This window comes from Amblyomma americanum, chromosome 6 (assembly GCF_052857255.1).
Source record: "Amblyomma americanum isolate KBUSLIRL-KWMA chromosome 6, ASM5285725v1, whole genome shotgun sequence".
Taxonomy (NCBI): Eukaryota; Metazoa; Arthropoda; class Arachnida; order Ixodida; family Ixodidae; genus Amblyomma; species Amblyomma americanum.
In genome coordinates this window covers 14,341,482-14,361,330 of record NC_135502.1, presented here as the reverse complement: position 1 = coordinate 14,361,330, position 19,849 = coordinate 14,341,482, and the positions used below count along the sequence as shown (strand labels likewise).

General features: G+C 47.4%; 1 protein-coding gene across 1 annotated transcript in view; it reads left to right on the top strand.

Moving 5' to 3' along the window:
• Positions 1-18,823, top strand: part of LOC144136340 (adhesion G protein-coupled receptor L1-like) — a 102,053-nt gene extending 83,230 nt beyond the window's left edge. Inside the window, exons 10-19 of the mRNA XM_077668589.1 lie at positions 2,299-2,351; positions 4,070-4,181; positions 4,895-4,998; positions 5,878-5,980; positions 7,390-7,625; positions 8,223-8,289; positions 9,913-9,998; positions 11,575-11,704; positions 13,150-13,191; positions 16,136-18,823. Of these exons, the coding sequence (XP_077524715.1) occupies positions 2,299-2,351; positions 4,070-4,181; positions 4,895-4,998; positions 5,878-5,980; positions 7,390-7,625; positions 8,223-8,289; positions 9,913-9,998; positions 11,575-11,704; positions 13,150-13,191; positions 16,136-16,399 (1,197 nt within the window). The 3' untranslated portion in view covers positions 16,400-18,823. The remainder of the gene's footprint in view (positions 1-2,298; positions 2,352-4,069; positions 4,182-4,894; positions 4,999-5,877; positions 5,981-7,389; positions 7,626-8,222; positions 8,290-9,912; positions 9,999-11,574; positions 11,705-13,149; positions 13,192-16,135) is intronic.
• Positions 18,824-19,849: the final 1,026 nt, after the last annotated feature.

The following is a 19,849-nucleotide window of genomic DNA, read 5'->3' as shown; positions in this document are numbered from 1 at the left end:
TGCAGTCAGTCATTATTTAGGCGTGCATATAACATCTGATCTTACTTGGAAGTGTTGCATCAACTACATTATTAGCAACTCAAACAGCACTCTGGGCTTTCTACGTCTGAATTTTTTTAATGCGCCGACTGCCGCACAAACAGCGTCACACCTATGAAAGAATTTCGATGAGTCCGACTTCATGAACACCACGGATAGGAATCTCGACTATGCTTTTTTCATCAAATTTATCACGATCTCAAACTAAATCGTAAATTCTTCACTCGTACATTGTGTATTCAATCGCGCATTAAACACGTTCACGAAGTTCATATTGTGAAGTTGTGCTGGTAACTTCCTTTTAATCATTGGTCCCGCTCACACCACTTGACTGCAACCACCTACCACAAGAAATCGTGTCAATTAGAAATCCTCTGTTTTACAATTCACTGCTTCACTTCTGTAGCAACTTGTTTTAATTTAATATCATAATTCAATTTGAATTGTTCAGTTTCATGCTTTTTATGCTTTTGTAGTAGAACCCTCTTCCACACGACGTCCGGTCAAGTACAAATCCAGCTATTTTTCACATTTTTGATTCCCCCTCTTTAGTCGTAGCCTATTAGAGATTACCATGGTATTTTTTTTTTGTAATTGGCTTCCTTTCGCGCCTTTTGTGCTTTGTATTTGTTTGCCTGTTTTAGATAAGTATTATATCTCTACGTTTTGTTTGGTTTCGCGCTTTTTATAGTTTTATATCTTTTTCACCACTTTCCTCTGTCGTGCGTTTACGTGACTGGATGTGAATAAAATGAAATGAAATAAAGTTGCAAATAGGGCTTGCAGCATGAAGAAACGAGCCGAACTTAAATCCACAGGTCAATGCAGGACAGCAGACTATCATAGTCAGAGGAACTGTAACCGTATACGCATCTTTCTAGTCCCAGAGTTGCTTGGGAAACGCAATTGGTATAGTCGTTTCGCGCTTGCCTATATGTACTCGGTGCTGCCACTTAGGCAGCGAGCAGTGTGGGGTCTTAGACGTCGTTAACGCTTGGTCGGCAGCCAAGTGCGCTATCGCCGGCAACTGCTGGATGCGAAGCGAAGCGCATTACACGCAGAGGAGCAGCGAAGAGAGAGACGAAAAGGCCTGGGCTCGAAAAAGGACTGGCGCCAATCAGTGGGCAGCCCCTTTCTCTCCGCTGCACGGCAATTGCTCCCTTTCCACACGCGCGCATTCCATCGCGCCCTCCTCTCGGCACACGCCGCCGAGATCACGACCTCTATAGCGTTAAAACACTAGCAGCGGTTGACGTTAAAAACCACTGCAGTTTTTTTTTTGTAGCGATAGCTACATTACGGTAGCAGTTCGAGCCTTCAGCGTGGCGACGCCGTGGCGGTGCCGCAACCCTGTGGCTGCGCTGCCACCCTATGGCTGTAGTGCCACCCAGTGGCTGCGCCGCCACCTGTGGCTACAGCGCCATGCCGTGATTGCGCCGCCACGCTGTCACGTGGTGCGGAGCAGCTGCCGGCGGCGTGGCGCCGTGGCTGATCACGTGGTTCGTCACATGGTTGGTCAAGTGAACAAGTTGCACTCGGACAGCTGTAGCTATCGCGTCACTCCAGGTTTAACTAAATCTAAACCACCCCAATTTTTTTTCGTCGCCGTGATTGCGCCGCCACGCTGTCACGTGGTGCGGAGCAGCTGCCGGCGGCGTGGCGCCGTGGCTGATCACGTGGTTCGTCACATGGTTGGTCAAGTGAACAAGTTGCACTCGGCCAGCTGTAGCTATCGCGTCACTCCAGGTTTAACTAAATCTAAACCACCCCAATTTTTTTTCGTCGATGTAAGGAAGGCTAAGGACAGGAACACAAATATCTGGAGGTACCAACTCTGTTGTCACTAACTCCTTTCTACATATCCTCCTTTAATGCTTTAATGCTGCCTTAATGCGTCAAAACGGACTAGTCTCTGCAAGCATCCCTCGTACCTGTGCTCGCTTGCAGGAGCCTTCGCAGAAACTCTACAGCGCGACGCTTTGTTCTTGGAAAGTTTTATGTAATGGCAGCTGCCATGAGAAGGACGAAGGGTTCGAAGTCAAGCATCCAAGTTTCCCTGGCCTGCTTCGCACGGGCACAGACCTGTTGGCGACCAAGTATACCTAACGCCACCTTCGAATAATTGGAGGGGGCGGGGGGGGGGGGTGAAGGATGAAAAAGCAGCGCATTTGTTTATTCAACACGGGCGCCGGCGTTCCTAGCACCAAGCAATGTGCTGCGAATGAACTTCGTAATTCTTTCGTGTTTCGTTGTTTTCAGAGCAAACATCCTCCCGTGGTCCTCGAATGCGCCTCTGTGTGGAACACGACGTGGTAAGTTCTGTGGGGGGAATCAGTGCGTATTAAATTCAGAGACTGGACGGCATTTATGTCCAACACACCTGACAAGGCCTTCACTTGCACTGCTGCATAGGGGTTTTGGGAAGCGATACCGATACTAGCGGCACATATGTTAACAGTCAGGTGTAGCGTACAGTACTCACGGATTGAAATAGGACATTCGGAGCGCGTGGCCGTCGCTTCATGGAGCGCCGCCCGTAGACGCTCATGGAACCAAGGTGGTGCATTGTGGTATGGCGCGAGAGGGAGAACATCTACAAAGCAGAATTGTTCCTTCCAGTAGCCAATGAGCCGGCCTGTGGCTTACCACATGCCTGCGTGGCACTGCAAGGCTAGCGCTCCGAATGTCCTATTTCAATCCGTGAGTACTGTACATGCGAAAACAAGCTGCAATCAATGTTGTCGCCGCTCAGTTAAATGAGGAGGCAGCTGCTCCTTCATTTAGAGACTAGGGGTATGAGAAGATTCAAAACTTCCAATGGTTTGAAAATAGTACTTACTGTTCCAGCCGTTCGAACCTTCTGAAGATTGAGCAACAGCGGATTCCTTGTTGATTTGAAGTCGCGGCGGAACATCGCGAGATTTGCAAATGGTAGTACCTTGCACTTTTTATGCTTTTAATTAAATAGAATACATTTATTATAAATCCAGCAATTTTACAAGCGCAGTGTCGACGCACGCAGTGAGAACATAGAAAAAAAACCACAATGATAGGAAATTGTTTTCAATCACTTCAGTCGCTTCATTTTCAACTGTTTTCCCATTAGGCGATTTAAATTCGTTACCCGGCTCAAGAAAGTTGAAAAAACAATGTTAACTGCAATGTATCACCAATTACCCACACTATCAAGCCGTCATCAAACGTGAACATCTCCTACTCATACAATACAACCTTTCACCTTTCACCCTGTACTTTCAGTTTCAATGAGGAAATAGTATGATGGATGTTTTGCCTACAAAGTCCTATGGAGTACGTATTCGACAACCCTTTAGGTATCAATGTCGCTCTGTGGTCCTAATTTATAAAGTGTACGGTTATTCTACTTTGAAGATTGAAGCGTAGCAGATATCCTTTAAAAGCTGCTTTGTACTTCAGGCAGGCACAAAGTGCACATTTTGCCACTGGCCATCATCCTCAACGTTCAGCGCTGCTTCCTACCGACGATAAACATCACTCAATTTGCAGTTCGCCTAAATCAGGCTTAACTCCCCCTTCTAGAGGTTCTGACTACGCGTGCATGGCTCATCATTAATGATTAAAACATTAACAAACTACACTACTTCCCACTGAAGTAACGATGGCGTTCCCTATAAAAGCGACTCTGCAGCGCAGCTAGTGTAGATCGTAATGTCACCGACAAACCGCTGGCGTACAAAGGAAATGTTTACTGAGACGTGCTAGGAAGCACAAAGCTACAGGGAGCCTGAGAGGGGAACGATGAAAACCGAACGCCCCTCGCATACCCAAGGCTACCCAAATGCCAGATAAAACAGTTCGGCCTCGTGATGGCGCCACTAGAGCCGTTAGTAGTGTGTCGGTGTCGGTGGCCTCTTTAATGCTCGGGGTACAAAGGTGCCCGAAGCATACCTCTGTCAGTGTCTTGCTTTCGTTTCTCAGCACTAGTTTTACAGGTACGCAGTTTCGATGCAGCCAGGAGCGTTTTTACAGCGGTCTCTCTCGTTTCCCGAAGGTTGTGGTCCAACGAGAACTGCCGCCTGGTGGAACAGACCGAGCAGACAGTAACCTGCCGTTGCCTGCAGTCCGGAAACGTGGCCGCCGTGCGCCACAAGGACTGGCTCAAGGTGCCCTGCTCGACACTGCCGGCTCACTTCAGCGCCACCTAGCGTACCTTTCCCCCATTTTTTGCCCAGCAAAGGCTGGGCTATCCCGCCTTTAGACACTCAGCATGACGCCTATACGCCATCGCCCTGACATAAAGCTCTCGCGCGTTCATCACTGTGGGGCGGACTCTTCCTTACAGAAGGGACAGCTAGAGAAAACAAATCGCGGATGTCACGACTAAGAAAGAATTCCCGGGCGCCAAGCTGCTTCTGATGCGCATGCGCAACTTAACAGATGCAGCGGCGCTATAAGAAAACTGCGTTACAACCGAAGTTTGGAAAAAACTAGCTGCATGAGTGGACTTCGTTTCTCTCACGCTTCCCGCAATCCGATTCCGGCAATATGGCCCAAGGTGATTCAATGATGAAGGATATTTGGCTTTCGAGTTTTGGCCCGTACGGACCATCCACTTGAAAAGAAACACGTTTCGTGATTGTCCTTTCTGAAGCTAGGAATCGCCTGCTAACATGCTGTTCTGCTTTTCTGACTTGTCAGCCATGCTTAGCGCGGCCAGGTGTTTCAACGCTCTTCCTGTCTCATTGAATCGCTTTCTATACAGCGGGTTATTATTTATTACTTTTTTGTGGTTCTAACCTGGCCCACTGTAAACGCATGAGCTTCCGTGGGCCGTCCGTCGAAGATCGAGGGAAAATGGCGGCTTGTTTCTGAGCAGAGAACCGGACCTGGCCACCGCTGGAGCGCAGTCATGACGGGGGGCTGCGTCGTCTGCCTCGCAGCCGTCGTGCTCACCTTCAGCGTCTACGTGTGCAACATGAGGTGAGGAAGCTCACATTCAGACCACCACCAGAAAAATAACAACATTAGTAATAACTGGTTACGAGCAAAGAAAAGATCTAATATTTGACCTCAGCAGTGCAGGAAAAGGGGTTAGTTGGAGCTCCTCTTCTCTGCGAGTTCATTGCGCTTAGCGTAGGCAGAACGACGCGAACAGATCAGCTTTGGTGCGCATTGCGCGAGAGCACTTGGCTATCACCACAGCCTTACACGCCTCGTGTTTAACAGCAACACACTCTCGCGCTGTGCATTGCACACCGTATTCTTCATCAACTAATACTGCTATCAAGTTAAATTGGCGCTTCGAGCTATGTAGCGGTAGTGACCGAGAAATGTCGCTTAATGCGTTGGAGTGGACAGTGCTGTGCCAGAAAGACTGCCCTAGAGCGATACACGTTGGCATTGACAGCACTGCTGCAGAAACACGGGACTGGAGCATAGACCGCCGGCGTACATTGACGTTGATTACGAAAGCATTGAAGACGCGCATAACTGGCTCCCTGGGTCACTGCACGGAGACCTCAGCTACGCTTTCAAGTACATGGCAGTGGTGTCCACCTACTAAAACTGTGCTTTCGCGCAATACTTCGTGCTTAGCAATGCTAAACCACCAGCCATTTCTAGTTCTTTTTTTTATTTCTGGCGTAATTTGAAGAAGAAATTTAATAAAGCAGATATATGAAGGAAGCCAACAATAATTGAAACCAGTGTTTTTAAACCAGTAGCCGTATGGCTGCGCTTGGGTGGATGCCAATGAGTAATTACTCCTCTATTATAATCATTGAAACCAAGAAAAGCGCAGGGAATTCTGTTTCGTTTATTTTGTGCAGCGATATTTTCTCTTTCCTTCCCTGACTTCAGGTGGGAGATCACGGAAAGTTCCGTCATCAAGATAAACCTGCTCACGTCGGTGGCATTCATCCAAATGGTGTACATCGCGGGAGTGCACGCAACCTCCGTTCGTGTGAGTGTTTTTCAGGGCGAATGAAAACAGCTTAGTAGTTTGGCAGCTGCGTGGTGGGTACTCAGTGTTTTGCAGCGGTGCCACTTTCCAAGCATCATATGCTTGTTGAATGAATATTATACTACAGAGTAACTAATAGTATCAGACTGACTCTATTGACAAATCCAAAAGTGCGCATTATTTGGTCGATTTATTCCGCTAAGCGCGATAGTCTTCTCCGAAACTTTATTTTTAGCGTGACAAACGCCACATGAAAAGATAGCCACGCTCGAACTAAACGGGTTAGCGAGTCGGTATTGTCGTTCGCCTTTGGTTGAGTTCGGGAATCCCTAATGTTGAGTGAAAATTTTTTTTTCCCTCGCACTGAATGTTTGTCGCTTACCGCTGAGGCTATACGAGCTTCGTTTCCCTTTCCTCTGTATTTTTTTTACTCACTTTCGTGCACTTTTCAGGGGCCGGCCCTCTGCCCCTGACTGCTACTGATAAGAATCACGCATGAGGTGCTCAACGATTGTAAATAACCCTCTCGCAAAACCTTTGACAGCAATTGCAAAGACTACATGTGGTCTTGCAGATATTCTGCGAAGAGGTGTTTGCCTCAAGTTGGTGTTTTTCACAACTCGGACTGGCAGCACAAATTGGACCAAATGCTAATTGCTGCTAACTGGCAACACATCGCTTTCTGAAATTTTTGCGGCGCTAACTAATTTTTTAAATTGGGTTTTGAATGTGTCTGTATTAACGGACAGCATTGGAAGTTAATGATTCTCTATCTTGATTCCTTTTTATTTTGAACATTAATTGTTTAAATTTTATGTTCCAGTCAGACAAAATGAAGCTAGGCATCTAAAAACATTTAATAAGCCCAAGGGAGGATCGTATTCTCTTATTCTTCATTTTCAATTTTTTAGTCATATGCGCACCAAGATTTCTACTTTCAGATTTAATGGGCTGTATTGAACGTAGCTACCGCGGTCTAGTAGTGACATTTCCTTGGGGCTGCTGAGTCGTTAATTTCAACGCAAAAGGTTTCAAGCGCGTAAGATGAGAAAGGCTTCCTCGGCTGTGCAATGCAGTGATGATATCTTACGAAGAAGCTCAGTTACGAAGTTAAACATGCAGCAATTGCAATTCTGTGCGGTGCTCTCGCAATGATGCGCGATAAATACCGCAGGATTTTGACCATAAACGCTACATCCAAAAGAGAACTAAAAGAAATATAAATGTTGACTCAAGCATATTTGCAATATGTCTTAGCTTCACGGACCGTTACAATTCAGAAAGAAACAGTGAGGTTGCCCTGACCATCAAATGGAAGTAGAAGTGGAGTGGAGGCTTCTCGATGCTGTAGACAGTGGTGCACTGCCCACGTTGCTTTCGGTCTAGCCCCGCGTACGGGCCGCGCGCAGGAGGTGTGCTACAGCGTGGCCCTGGTGCTGCACTACCTGTTCCTGGTGGCCAGCTTCTGGATGCTGTCGTACGGCCTGCACCTGCACCGGTGTCTGCTGCGCAACTCTGGCCGTGCAGCTCCACAGGCGCCGCCACCCCGAACGCGCTTCTACTGCGCCCTCTCGTGGGCGCTGCCGGGACTCGTCGTGCTGCTGTCGGTCCTCGTCAACCCGAGGGGATACGAGGCACGCCGATAGTGAGTGGCGCCTCGTCAAGTCGAACGGGCTTAATTCGAACTTGCGCTTTGAGTCCGTTAGCATCGTGCATAACGAGAGAAGCCCTCAATTCCGATTTTAGATGATTCCAATGGATTTGTGATCCTATTCGACATCGATCTGCGGAGATTAGACTGTATATTTACAAGCTTTCCTTGACGCGTAAACATGTTTGGTCGTAAGATCTCCGTGGAAGTCGGTGTGACGCAGTTTTTGTTTGTTTTAGAAGATTTCATTGTACCAACGGTATTACTATGCATCCTTGAAACGCAAAACAGACGGAATGATGAAGGGCAAATTTACAACTTACTTTATCGGAAATACCTTCCACCTGAGGAACACGGCACGCGTGCTTGTCCCTACCGACAGATTTTAGAGCGCGCACTCAAGGTGGTGCTCGTAGTTATGTTACTCATAATGTAACTAAATAACTAAACATTCCGTTTCCACTGCTTGTTCTACAATAATGAGAAGGATACCTGACTAGCAGCCGACATATTCATTTCCCATCGCCACAAGGCAGTCACGTCTTTCATCAAATGACAGAAATATGTGAGTATTTTAACCTATTTTTCCAGTTGCTGGCTCTCCATACAACGTGGAATGCTGCTCTCCTTCATCGTTCCGATTTCAATTCTCATTGTGGTAAGTATGAACACAATAACTCCTGCACAGCTTTACGTGCGAAATAAAAAAAAAAATAAAAAACCCTGTTTTATGTTTTACGTCTTTCCATAGGTAAAGCTTACCTGCTCACGAATACGTCGCAGGTTGTGAGCGGTGCACTGGGATAGAGAGGCTGCAATAAATTTTAGCGAAAAGTTTACAATGAGGTGACAAAATGGCAATAAAAAATTGACCACTACCTCGTCCCAGAAAGTAGATGTAAACATTTAATGCATTGTACGAAAGGCGAGCGATTCTTAGGTGGCGGTAGCCATCACTCGAGTCATAGGGAGCATCTGTCATTCTCCACATTCTTTAGCTAGACATGCAGCGCCCTCGGTTTTGTTCGTTGTTTTCAATGTGTAGCGACCCGCGTGGCCAGTGCCAGACAAAAGCCGAAGAAGAGAAGGTGGCACCTACACGCGCTTCGGCTGCGGTTTCGGCATCAGATTCGCCCCCTCCATGTACGGCTTCAGGTTCGCCGAGGTTTCTGCACAATGTTCGCCTCCATCTGGCCGTAAATGGAGCAGAGAGCACTTGTTGCTTATAAACCAAGTGTACATCAGAACGCAGATGCACAATGAACGCATAAGTACCGTAATATACTACAACGAAAAGAGTAAAACAAAAATAGAACGTAAAAAAACCACGGCAACTATAACAGAGCAATGAAAGGGGAAAAAAGGCCTTGGAAGATTACAACAGGTAATTGGACGCAACAGCCGTTCAGTCATGGTATATTGTTAACTCACGTTAGCACGAGTTGGGCTCAACGCGCTCCTTTGTCGACGCGCCTTGATCAGTTAGCGGTAACGTGTGGAAAGTTACTGCAGTGTGACAGGGAAGCGTATTCTGCGTGGCCGAGAAGTGCCTAGAAGCGCGTGAAAATGCTTGCGGCGCTAACAGCAATGAACTGCTGCTTCGAGTAAACCTATGCATGTTTTATGTTTCGGTTGTTCATTTTTTTCTTTTATTTCACTCTTTTTCTTTTGCTCTCTATGCTGCTGTTCGTCGAAGACCATTTATTATGCAGTGGCGCTTTTACCTGTATTCACAAGAAGACGGGTTTGCACAATTTTGTTTGTGTTTTTATTGTGTACGTCATACATCGCTTACTGTTCTTGAGAGGTTGTGTCTCTTGATAATAGCTTGTTTTATTTTTGTGCTTCCTAAAGTGGAAGGCAACTGGTGCCTGGGCCTGAAGCTTCACTGAGGAGAAGGCAAAGTGAAGAGATAGAAAAGTCGAGAGGAAAAGGGAAAAAAATAATGAAAGGAGAGAGTGAGAGAGCGGGAAAGGGAATAGAGAAAAGGCGAGAGGGCGAGCCGGTGGGAGGAGACAAGTGGCGAGATTAAAACCGCAATTGCCAATCAGAGTCCAAGGGTGGGAGGTGTAGCGAGGTGATTGATTGATCAGGCCACCCGCCGCCGTCAAGGGGGAACACTGATGCCAACCCGTACTTTGCGGCATGAAGCGCACTGATAGCCTGTAGCTTTTTTTCCGCGCCCCATTGGGCCTTTTTTTCACAGCAACAGGAACTGCGCTTACGGCTGCCATTGAACAGTCACCGTGTCTTGACGAGTAACTGCCTCGTACGCATGCAGGCCAACACGACGCTGATGGTGCTTGTGCTGAGGAATTTTTTCGCGCAGAAGCCGACGACGCACAAAAATGACATCGACAAAATCAGGTGAGTAGGCCATCATTTTTGCCCATTTTATCAACCAGCACTCCTGCGTTAAACTTTATAATGAGGAATAGCCTATTTTAAAGGTATCGTTTATTTGAGCGGTGGGCCTCAAGCAAAGCTCTTTTTTTTTATGAAACGGTTGCGTTTTAAGATTTTGAGAGGTATTAACGTGAAAATGCCACGGCCGTCATCGAGTGCGTTGCCCAGTTGCAATCAGTGCTGTCAATGATACGCATGCTTTGTTTGGTTAGGGCCGGCTGGGCCTTTCAGGACGTCATCCTATAAGCATCGTGTTTTAATATTAGTAATTGGTTTTTAGGGAAAGGAAATGGCGCAGTATCTGTCTCATATATCGTTGGACACCTGAACCGCGCCGTAAGGAAAGGGATAGAGGAGGGAGTGAAAGAAGAAAGGAAGAAAGAGGTGCCGTAGTGGAGGGCTCCGGAATAATTTCGACCACCTGGGGATCTTTAACGTGCACTGGCATCGCACAGCACACGGGCGCCTTAGCGTTTTGCCTCCATAAAAACGCAGCCGCCGCGGTCGGGCTCGAATCCAGGAACTCCGGATCAGTAGCCGAGCGCCCTAACCCCTGAGCCACCGCGGCTGGTAATCGTGTTTTGCTGACGGAATTTTATGCTTCTGCAGCACACTTTCAAATGAGCTGAAGTTTATATGTGAACATCCAATTGAGAACACAGGAAAGTTTTAACGCGACAGCGTTAAGGAGCACGTGTCGCAGAAAAGCTTCGTCCTTTGCCTTGGCGTCGTTGACCGTAAGTGAAAAATCCATGAAAATTCCCCAGAGAATGCAACCCAGGCGGGCAACCTAGGTGGTCCACCCTGTGAGATTGCTGCGGCATAGCAACCTGCCCACCGAAGCAGGTGGCAGTTAAAGATTAGTGACGAGAGGGCTTTAATGTATGTCATGCTTTTTTTCATATAATGATTGGGGTTGTGAAAAAGGAAACAGCGTCTTTGTCTGCGTGGGCAACAGGAACCGGTATCGCGTCATACCCTAAACGGCGAAGCTTAAGTGTCCGACCAACGTTTCCTTTTTACAGCTGGGCAGTGAAGTCCGTCACTCACCACTTTCGCTGACTTAGGCGCCATAGCGCTCGACCTCCTCTTGGTCATCTTGCACGCGATAGACTGTTTTTTTGTGCCCGTGTAGGCTATAAACTTGCGCTTTCTTCAGTGGATAAAATGAGCTGGCAGTCAGCTCCAGCCTTTCGTTCATCGAGCGCGTTTTTAATGTTCTTTTCTTTATTATCTACGAGCACAGACTAACTAGCCTGAAGCAGAACTTGGATCAAATAAAAAAACAACTCTTTCAGCCGTATTTGACTCATCGATGAAAGGAAAGCGCTCTGACTTGTACAACCCTGCCCACCAGCAAATTTCTGTCGTCGTGGCATACGACGCACTTACGTATCCTTCCATTACCGTCGCCAAAAAGCCACTAGCCCAGCAGCTGTGTGGATAGAAATCACATTTGGTATTATCGCATGCACGAGCTCAGCCATAAAGACGTCTAGTGGAGCGACGCAATTCATTGTATGCTCCGCATGCCCAGGTGCGCGCTGCGGGCAGGCGTCGTGCTGCTGCCCCTGTTAGCCGTCGACTGGTTCTTCGGAGTGCTCGCGTTGGAGAGCACGGCCACCTCCTTCTTCGAAGGCGTCTTCGCCGCCACCAACAGCCTCCTGGTGAGCAGCCTCACAGCACAGTAGCGAGCTCCCGTATCGTAATGCGGTGGCTTTGCGGATGCCAGAAACTCAGCGATCGAATTCTCAACGCCGCTTCGTTAGAACTGCCGGTGATTGGCCGGAGCCTCGGATGCTTTAGGCTGAGCGATCGTAATTGCGCAGGGACATTGCTACGACTATTGTGAGAGCTAGAAAGCGTATCCCTTTTCCCAAAATTCCTGGCGTCTGCAAGAGTGTCCGAGCTGACTGCGACAGATTGTAGAGAGCCTCGAACTGCAACCTCACCGACGAAAACGAGAAACACTAACGTCAACGTCGACTGACGGAAAATTAGACAAAACTAAGCTTCGCCTCATCCAAAGATCTAAAGTTGGGCACGGCAATTTCGTGCGGGCGCATGCAGTGGAACACGTCAATGTCGTCTGTGGTACTTCATTTCTCGCTCATCCACTCAGCAGAGGCTGTCGGCTACACACGCGCGTGAACTGGTGTCTGTGAGTGGTGATGGTTAGAAAAGTATACCGTATACCGTGGATTTGGAGGCACGCCACTATAAATGAAAAAAAGAGAAGAGGGGGTTGGGGCAAAAATTGTTTTGTAGCGATAGCTACATTACGGTAGCATTTCGAGCCTTCAGCGTGGCGGCGCTCCACCCTGTGGCTGCGCCGCAATGCTGTCACGTGGTTGGTCACGTGGTGCGGAGCAGCTGCCGGCGGCGCGGCGCCGTGGCTAATCGCGTGGTTCGTCACGTGGTTGGTCACGTGACCAAGTTCCACTCGACCACCTGTAGCTATCGCGTCACTCCAGGTTTAACCACAGCTAAACCACCGCCAATTTTTTGCGCTTCGATTTATCAACTGTCCGTCGAAGGGGTGTAGATCAAAGACCCTTTTTCTCAAGAATTTTCACCCCTCAAAAGCTGAGCATCGGGGCGGAGGAAAGTTTGCATCGATTAAAACCGGCGGGTCCAGCCTAATGCCTCCCGCATGTGAGGCGGATGCTCAAATGACTAGGTCACCGCTGCGGGCGAACAACCAGGCCAAGCCACTATATTTTAGCTCTTGCATTAAACAAGCGCGTCGTACCAAGTACCGTACTTGTAGTTCCTGTTTCAGTCGGAATACTCAGGCAACCAAAACTGTGCGCTTAGAACTTACGTAAGGTTGAAAGTTAGCTGCAGTGCAAATTGTCAACGAAGCACTCTTAAGCTGCGGTGTGTAAATAGTGAGTGCTATTTAAACAGTTCGAACTGTGGTTTTACACTTTTTGGCCTTTGCTCCGCAGTTGAGGATATATCTTGCGAACCACAGGCGCGTGTGGTACGCCCATCACGGGTGCGGTCGAGTATGCTGATCTATGCCCTCGAGATTGTCATTGCCGCAGCGGCGAAACTGGAATGATCGCCCCCCAAATGAGCTGCATTCGCTTCCTCTTGCCTCTTTCAGGGCATCCTGCTGTTCACATTCTTCTGTGTGGCCGACCCGCAGGTGAGATACTTATGCAGATTTGGCGTCCATATTCCTTCGACCGCCTAGCAGTCCTATCTGCTTGCTTCCTGTTCCCCGTAGGAACGATGCCGTTGTATTCTGAATATGACTGAAATACTAGGACATCTGCTTGAATTCATTATTTTGCTTTGCTAATAACATATCAACATTCTGAATCGCATGAGGCACAGAAAACATACAAGCGGGACATTACATAAGCTTGAAAACGTCACACGAGACGGGCAATATTGAAGTTTAAGCAAGTTTGAATCTATAATAAAATTACTGCACAATTATGCTTCGTTATTGATGTGTTTGACGAGCGTAGCTGTTGCTTGCTTTTGCGGTTTGGGTTGTTGCGGCGCGAACTTCGCTGCGTCAACCTGGAGCCGCTCGTAGTTAAACCATTCAAAAGCTTCATGCAGCCTTCAGCAACAACGCCGATGACGAGACTCAACATCTCTGGCGAGCGCACTCGGATGGTTGCTCTGGTTGCTCGTTCCCGGAGACGCCACGGTACCGCGATGTTACGTGACCGGTCACGTCGTGATGCGTTCACAGTTACATGATGTCGCGTGACTGCCGACGTGCATGTGACGTCAGTGCACTTTATGTGGTACACCGCCATCGGACGCAGCTCAAGCCAGGAATAGGCGCTTAAATGCTGCGCTGTAAAAATGACGTCTAGCACCATAAAATGGTATCATCATAAAAAGATAAAACTAAAGCATCAAATCGTGACATGCGCGGCCAAAAAAAAAAAAGGAAATAATTGCCAGACCGATCTACTCAAGATCTCTCCAAATTCTTTTTTTTTCTCTCTCTGATCCCTCTACATTTATGAGCCGCTTGAGATAAACCTGGATGAGCTTTTTCCTGTTTGGATCTTCACTAAACCCTGGCCAATCCCCCACCGTGGGTATGCGCCATAGTATTTGAAGCAACAACAACAACAAAAAGACCAACAAGCATGGTCAGCCAGTCACAAAATGGAAAAATGCGGAACTTCCGCGCATACCGCCCAAGTCGGAAAGCATGCAATGAAACACGCTTTTCTTCCTTCCAAACTCTACTTGCGCAATATCTAAGACACGCAGTTGTCGCGGAGAACTTACAACTGAACATTGAATAACTTGTCCCAGAAGTACAGAGGAGAGGTGCAGGCAGAATATGCAAACACACGACCACAAACCTGCTATACCTGAGAGAGCGGACAGCTCGCTCATCCTACGGCTCTCAGCGAAGCCGGTGACTGCGTCGCTCCCCAAACGAACCCTGGCCAAAACCCGACCGGGAATTGCAAGGCATCTGCTTTTTTTGACCGCGCCCAGACTGCTAGACACGCTGGACATCGATTTAATGGCACCTAAAGAAGATTTAGAATTCGACGAGCTTAAAGACGTCAAAGACGTGAAACTTGAAGGTAAACCACGCGAAGTGTTTTTGTGACAGTATTTCGAAATGGTGAAGTAATCGTCGATAAAGCCGCGGTGGGTTTCAGGCTTCTCCGTAGCGCACAGCTCCGCGTAGGAGGCCTCATAATGACGTCTTTTGCCAGCGGTACATTTCCAGCGCAAAAACGTTTGTTAGAAGGAACAAAACCAAGGACACCAAAGTTAAACCCAACGGAGCTTTGTCTGGCGGCATCGGACGACACACGTCTGGCTGCAGGCAAAGATGACGGAGATCTGACATTTCGGCAACAATGACGTCATAATCTATTTATTTACACTTCTCTTGATGTTCTTGAAGCTGGTCGAATTCCCAAGAAGGGAAGTTTAAGCTTCCTTTTAACCCTTTACGTGGTTCTGATGCCCTCTTGCGTTGCGACGCGTGCCTAGAAAGGCATAATAGGGGGCTAAGGAGGCCAGCCCCAATGCACACTTATAAAAGCGGAGTTTATATATATATATATATATATATATATATATATATATATATATATATATATATATATATATATATATATATATATATATATATAAACTCCGCTTTTATAAGTGTGCATTGGGGCTGGCCTCCTTAGGGGAGGCCTCCTGGCCTCCTGTGAGTACGCCTTCCCTCCTTCCCCAGCACTTTAAGAGGGTGGATATATATATATATATATATATATATATATATATATATATATATATATATATATATATATATATATATATATATATATATATATATATATATATATATATATATCCACCCTCTTAAAGTGCTGGGGAAGGAGGGAAGGCGTACTCACAGACATGGTCAAGTCTATGACCGCCTCATAACGCATTTAAGCTCTTCCGAGAAGAGTCTTTCTTTCGCCTGGTATATCAAGAACGCGAGACGCTGAGATGAGCAACTTTAAAACTGCCATAAATTCCTCCGAGAACTGTGCATCTCAGCAGGGAAATTGGTCATCGGAGGTAAGGAAGGTGTAGGTATTAAAACTTTTGCCTCGGCAAACCTGTTGCGAACGTTGCTGTCGATTTCAACGGCAGCGCTATCGCACTTCATCCCTTCATGGACAGGTGGCGTATTGCATTCGATGGTCAGAAAAGAAACAGCGTTTGTGTGGTTCCAAATGGGCATGAGCGGCAGAGAGGACTGCGTAACTTTGTGGGAGATTGGATTAGGAGGCACAATGGAGACAGTTATTAACATTTTTGGAGAAGTGACAGTGGCGCAAGTAATATCGACGACGATTACAGAGGTTGCAGGAAAACAGTGCAATCCGTTCCACAAGGGATGTCGGGATACATAAATGTGCCCTTCGGCATACCGGCTTATTCAATGTCCGGTCGCCAAGGCGTGTTGGGTGCTTAGCGCTATGTTGGTCGCTGAAATGAGCATTCAGAGAATTCATATGTTCGTAAAAACTAATCTTTGCCCATTTGTGAGCGTTACTCAGCTATGGCCGTGAATGCCGTTTGGATGCTGAGACGACCGGCGTGTTCCTTCGCAGATCGCGTGCAGTCCGCAGGCGTGGCGTCGGTGCCGGCCCTCTGCCGCCATTCGGCTCCGCAGAAACTGCCCGTTCCCGACGCACGGCCGACTTGCGGAATGCGCTGCCGAGGTCTCACCGCGCTCGGACGCCCAGCCGCTGCTCCTGGCAGCGGCGTCCGACTCGACACTCAACGGCGGTGCTCGACCCTGCGTCGCTGCCCCGGCGGCCGCCGACTGCCCCGCCGACGAACCGCGGTCCGCTCCTCTGTGCCTGCGTGTGTGAACGACTCCGCTTCTCGGTCTCATGCCGTCGGCATCACCGAGTTACTGCCATCACTTAGCAGTGACTAAACCAGACAACAGTGGCGACACCCTTCGGCGAGCGCACTACCCACAGCGGTGCATAGTGAACTGGCCTCATGCCATCTCAGTATGGGAACACAGTTCTGCTGTCTCATTGTTAATAAACATCCGACATACAACTCCAATGGCCGGAACAAAGGACGAAAAAACTGACTGTGAGCCGTGACGTCCCTCCATTTACTTTCCTCTCTCCTCTTCTTTCTGTCATCTTCTTTGTCTTGATGGTCCCCTTTTTTTTTCTTCTTTCTGTCCTCTTATTTCTCTCGTTCGTCTCCTTTCTTCTCCTCTTCTTTCTCTCCCTCGTCTTCTCTCTCTTGGTATGCCTTGACTTCTGTCTTCTTCGCTACTTCTTTCTTCATTCACATTTCCTTTCTACTCCTCTTTATTCTCTTCTTCCCTTGACCTGCCTTCCGTCCTCGTATTCTTATTTGCTTCTTATTTTTTCTTCTTTCTTTTATTATTCCTCTTCCCCTGCTTCTTCTCTCTCTTGGCCTGGCTTACCGCGACATGTGGATTTCTACGACAACTACTAAACGGGCTTCAGTTACATGACCACTCTGGGTTGGTTCCCAGTGGAAGAGCTCGACGTAAAGCCGCCTTTCTCATCGTGTAACAGAGAGAGCCTCTCACCGACTAGTGGGCACACTCTTGCTCGTAGTTGACCTGCTCACTGCCCATGGAATTCTAGGACTGCTCAAAGAAGGCAGCCACACTCTGCCGTTGGCGAAGCCCTTTGGCTGATGAAAATTGCCCCGTCTTCGCCTGCTTTTATTCGAGCTGAGTAGTAGGCATGGTCCCCGGGGCGGCATGGGGAGCCTGCGCCTTAGCTAATTTTTTTTTTAGCTGTTTATCGGGCTCGGCTTTCCTCGCCGCATTCGGCGCTATACGGCAGCAGCCTTCTGCCGCTTTTGTTTTTCGTGCCGGACAGCGTGTCCCAGGTCCCTCGCTGCTTTCGCTGTTTGAGGCACCATAGCACTCGCCCGCTCTTCTTCTGAGGCCGCTGCAACAGATTTGGAAGCCTTGACAGCTTTCTCATTTTCGCGTGCGGCTACATAAAGTCGTTGAACGAACGGATGAAAGCTGTCAAATACGACGATTTAGAACGCGTAGCGCAAGAAGCAACTGGTCAGAAGAAGTAAAACGCAAGGCTGCGGTGGTGCTGATTAATAAAGGCGTCGGGGAACCATCCTGCTCAGTTTGCACCTGCACTCATTCGTATCCCGCTCTAACAAATTCTATGGCAAAGTTGTTTTCTGCTGGATACCAATAGAACGGAAAATTTCGAAATGCTTCAGGAATGCTTCAAATCTTTTGTTTGTTTGTTTTTTTGGAAGATTGCAAATAAAACTGTTCTAAGTTCGACCTCATGCTCGGCCCGAGGTTCACCGTGGATTACAGACAATGTTCGCTTCAGTTTTCTGAAGGGCTCTGAAAGCATTTCATGCTTAAAGGGTACTTTCGAGGTTACTGCAGCTATTACTTCTGCTCCAGCGTCTTTCAAGAGCACAAAAGTGGAACTCTGGTCCATTGCGTCGGCCCACATTGTCGTTAAATCGGCCGCTCGCGCCCGAATGCCACTATAAAGCTGGTTCTGGAGAAGCTCTAATGCGCCCGCATACGCAAGGCAAAGCCTCCGTATACGCTTCGGACTCTTCGCCTCAGGCCATGAAGAATACTCGTAAAGCGGTAACTGCAGCCGGAGCCTGCGCTTCGTACAATATAGCTCAACAGCCGTTCGAAGCAGGGGATAATGGAAGCTGTTGGGCGTGCGGAAAATAATCTTCCGTCAGCGTCCCTTAGACAAAATCAAGCGGTAGCTAACCCAATAAATGGCGCGATAACAGACGGCGTTCTTTGTAGAACGGTCCCGTGCACCCTCAAGAACGTACCATCATGCATGAAATGGCTGCGTCAAATATCTCGGTAAGAAAAGCTCCGGTCGCATGGCTTGTTTTTTTTTTTTTAGTCTGTTGTCTCTGTTTCGTGCTGCCATAAATATTCAAGAGGGTCGTTACTCGAAAAAGTTGGATCCGTTCATCACGCTTCCGCTGGAACTACGAGCATGGAAAAATGGTATTATGTCGCCAGTTCTTCCCTTGTGTCGACGAGTGTGGGCGTGTTTTCAGAGAAGTTTTTGAATGCAATTTCTTTTGCAAATTTTTCTCCTGTTGTCGGTTCCTGGCTAGCGCCTAGGAGCTGATAGTGTGCGAACGAATAATTCGTTATCATCTCTTGATTGTCAACAAAGAGTGGAGATAACATTGCGGAAAGTCATTGCGTCGACTTGGACTCAGTACTTGACCAGTGCATTGCTGTCAATAAAATTTTCAGAATATTTTTCAGCTATCGATAGAAAAATGACCCAACGGAAACGCCAAATTCTCCTCAGAAATAATGTCTCGTGACCTGCCGATTCAAATCTGGCGGTTTGGAACCATGTCACAGATTCAAAATGGGAATAAACAAACTAGATGCAACTACCGTTTATTGGAAGTCATACAATCTGTATTGTAAATATTTGGCGTGCCATTTTCAGGGAACCAAATTCTTTAACTATATTCCCCGAAGAAATCACGAAAAACACGACTAAATAAGGGAAAATCGGCCGGACAGGATTAAGTAACTGCAGATCTATTTAAGCTTGGAGGAGACAGCTAGAACAACTGCCCTCCCTGCATAAGCAGTGCTTATGACCTCAAGCTTACAGAAAACTAAGAAAAATGAAAATAACAGCTTAATTCATAATAAACGAGTTGTAAAAGACGAAAAATTACAATAAACTCATTAGGTTGCTATTCGTTAGTTAAAAGATTGGCTGTGGTTTAGCTCTGGTTAACCATAGCTGAATTGCGAAAGCTTCGTTTCCTCGGCACGTCGTCTACGCAGCGTCTCATTCCGACACTCTCAAGAACTCAAACCGATCTCTTCCGCAGTTAAAGAGTCACTCCGGGACGGATGTGGCACGACTTCTTCTAGCCGCATCTTCGTTACGACGCTTCTCGAGTCGTGCGGCGCGTTCTTCTGGCGTCTCTTGAGCGCGTTGTCTCTTCTCGCTTCGTTCTGTCGTTGCTGCGTCTCTTTCGCGCTCTCCATAACGACTACAACACACTGAGGCGAAGCGCATATATATATATATATATATATATATATATATATATATATATATATATATATATATATATATATATATATATATATATATATATATATATATATATATATATATATATATATATATATATATATATATATATATACCCCGCGGGGCGACATCTCTCCATCTACCCTAGCGGAGCACATATGGTGGAGCGAGGCTGCGCTGTTTCTAGGCAACGGCGGCTCAAGGTCGTTCGTGGGCCACGCATATGAC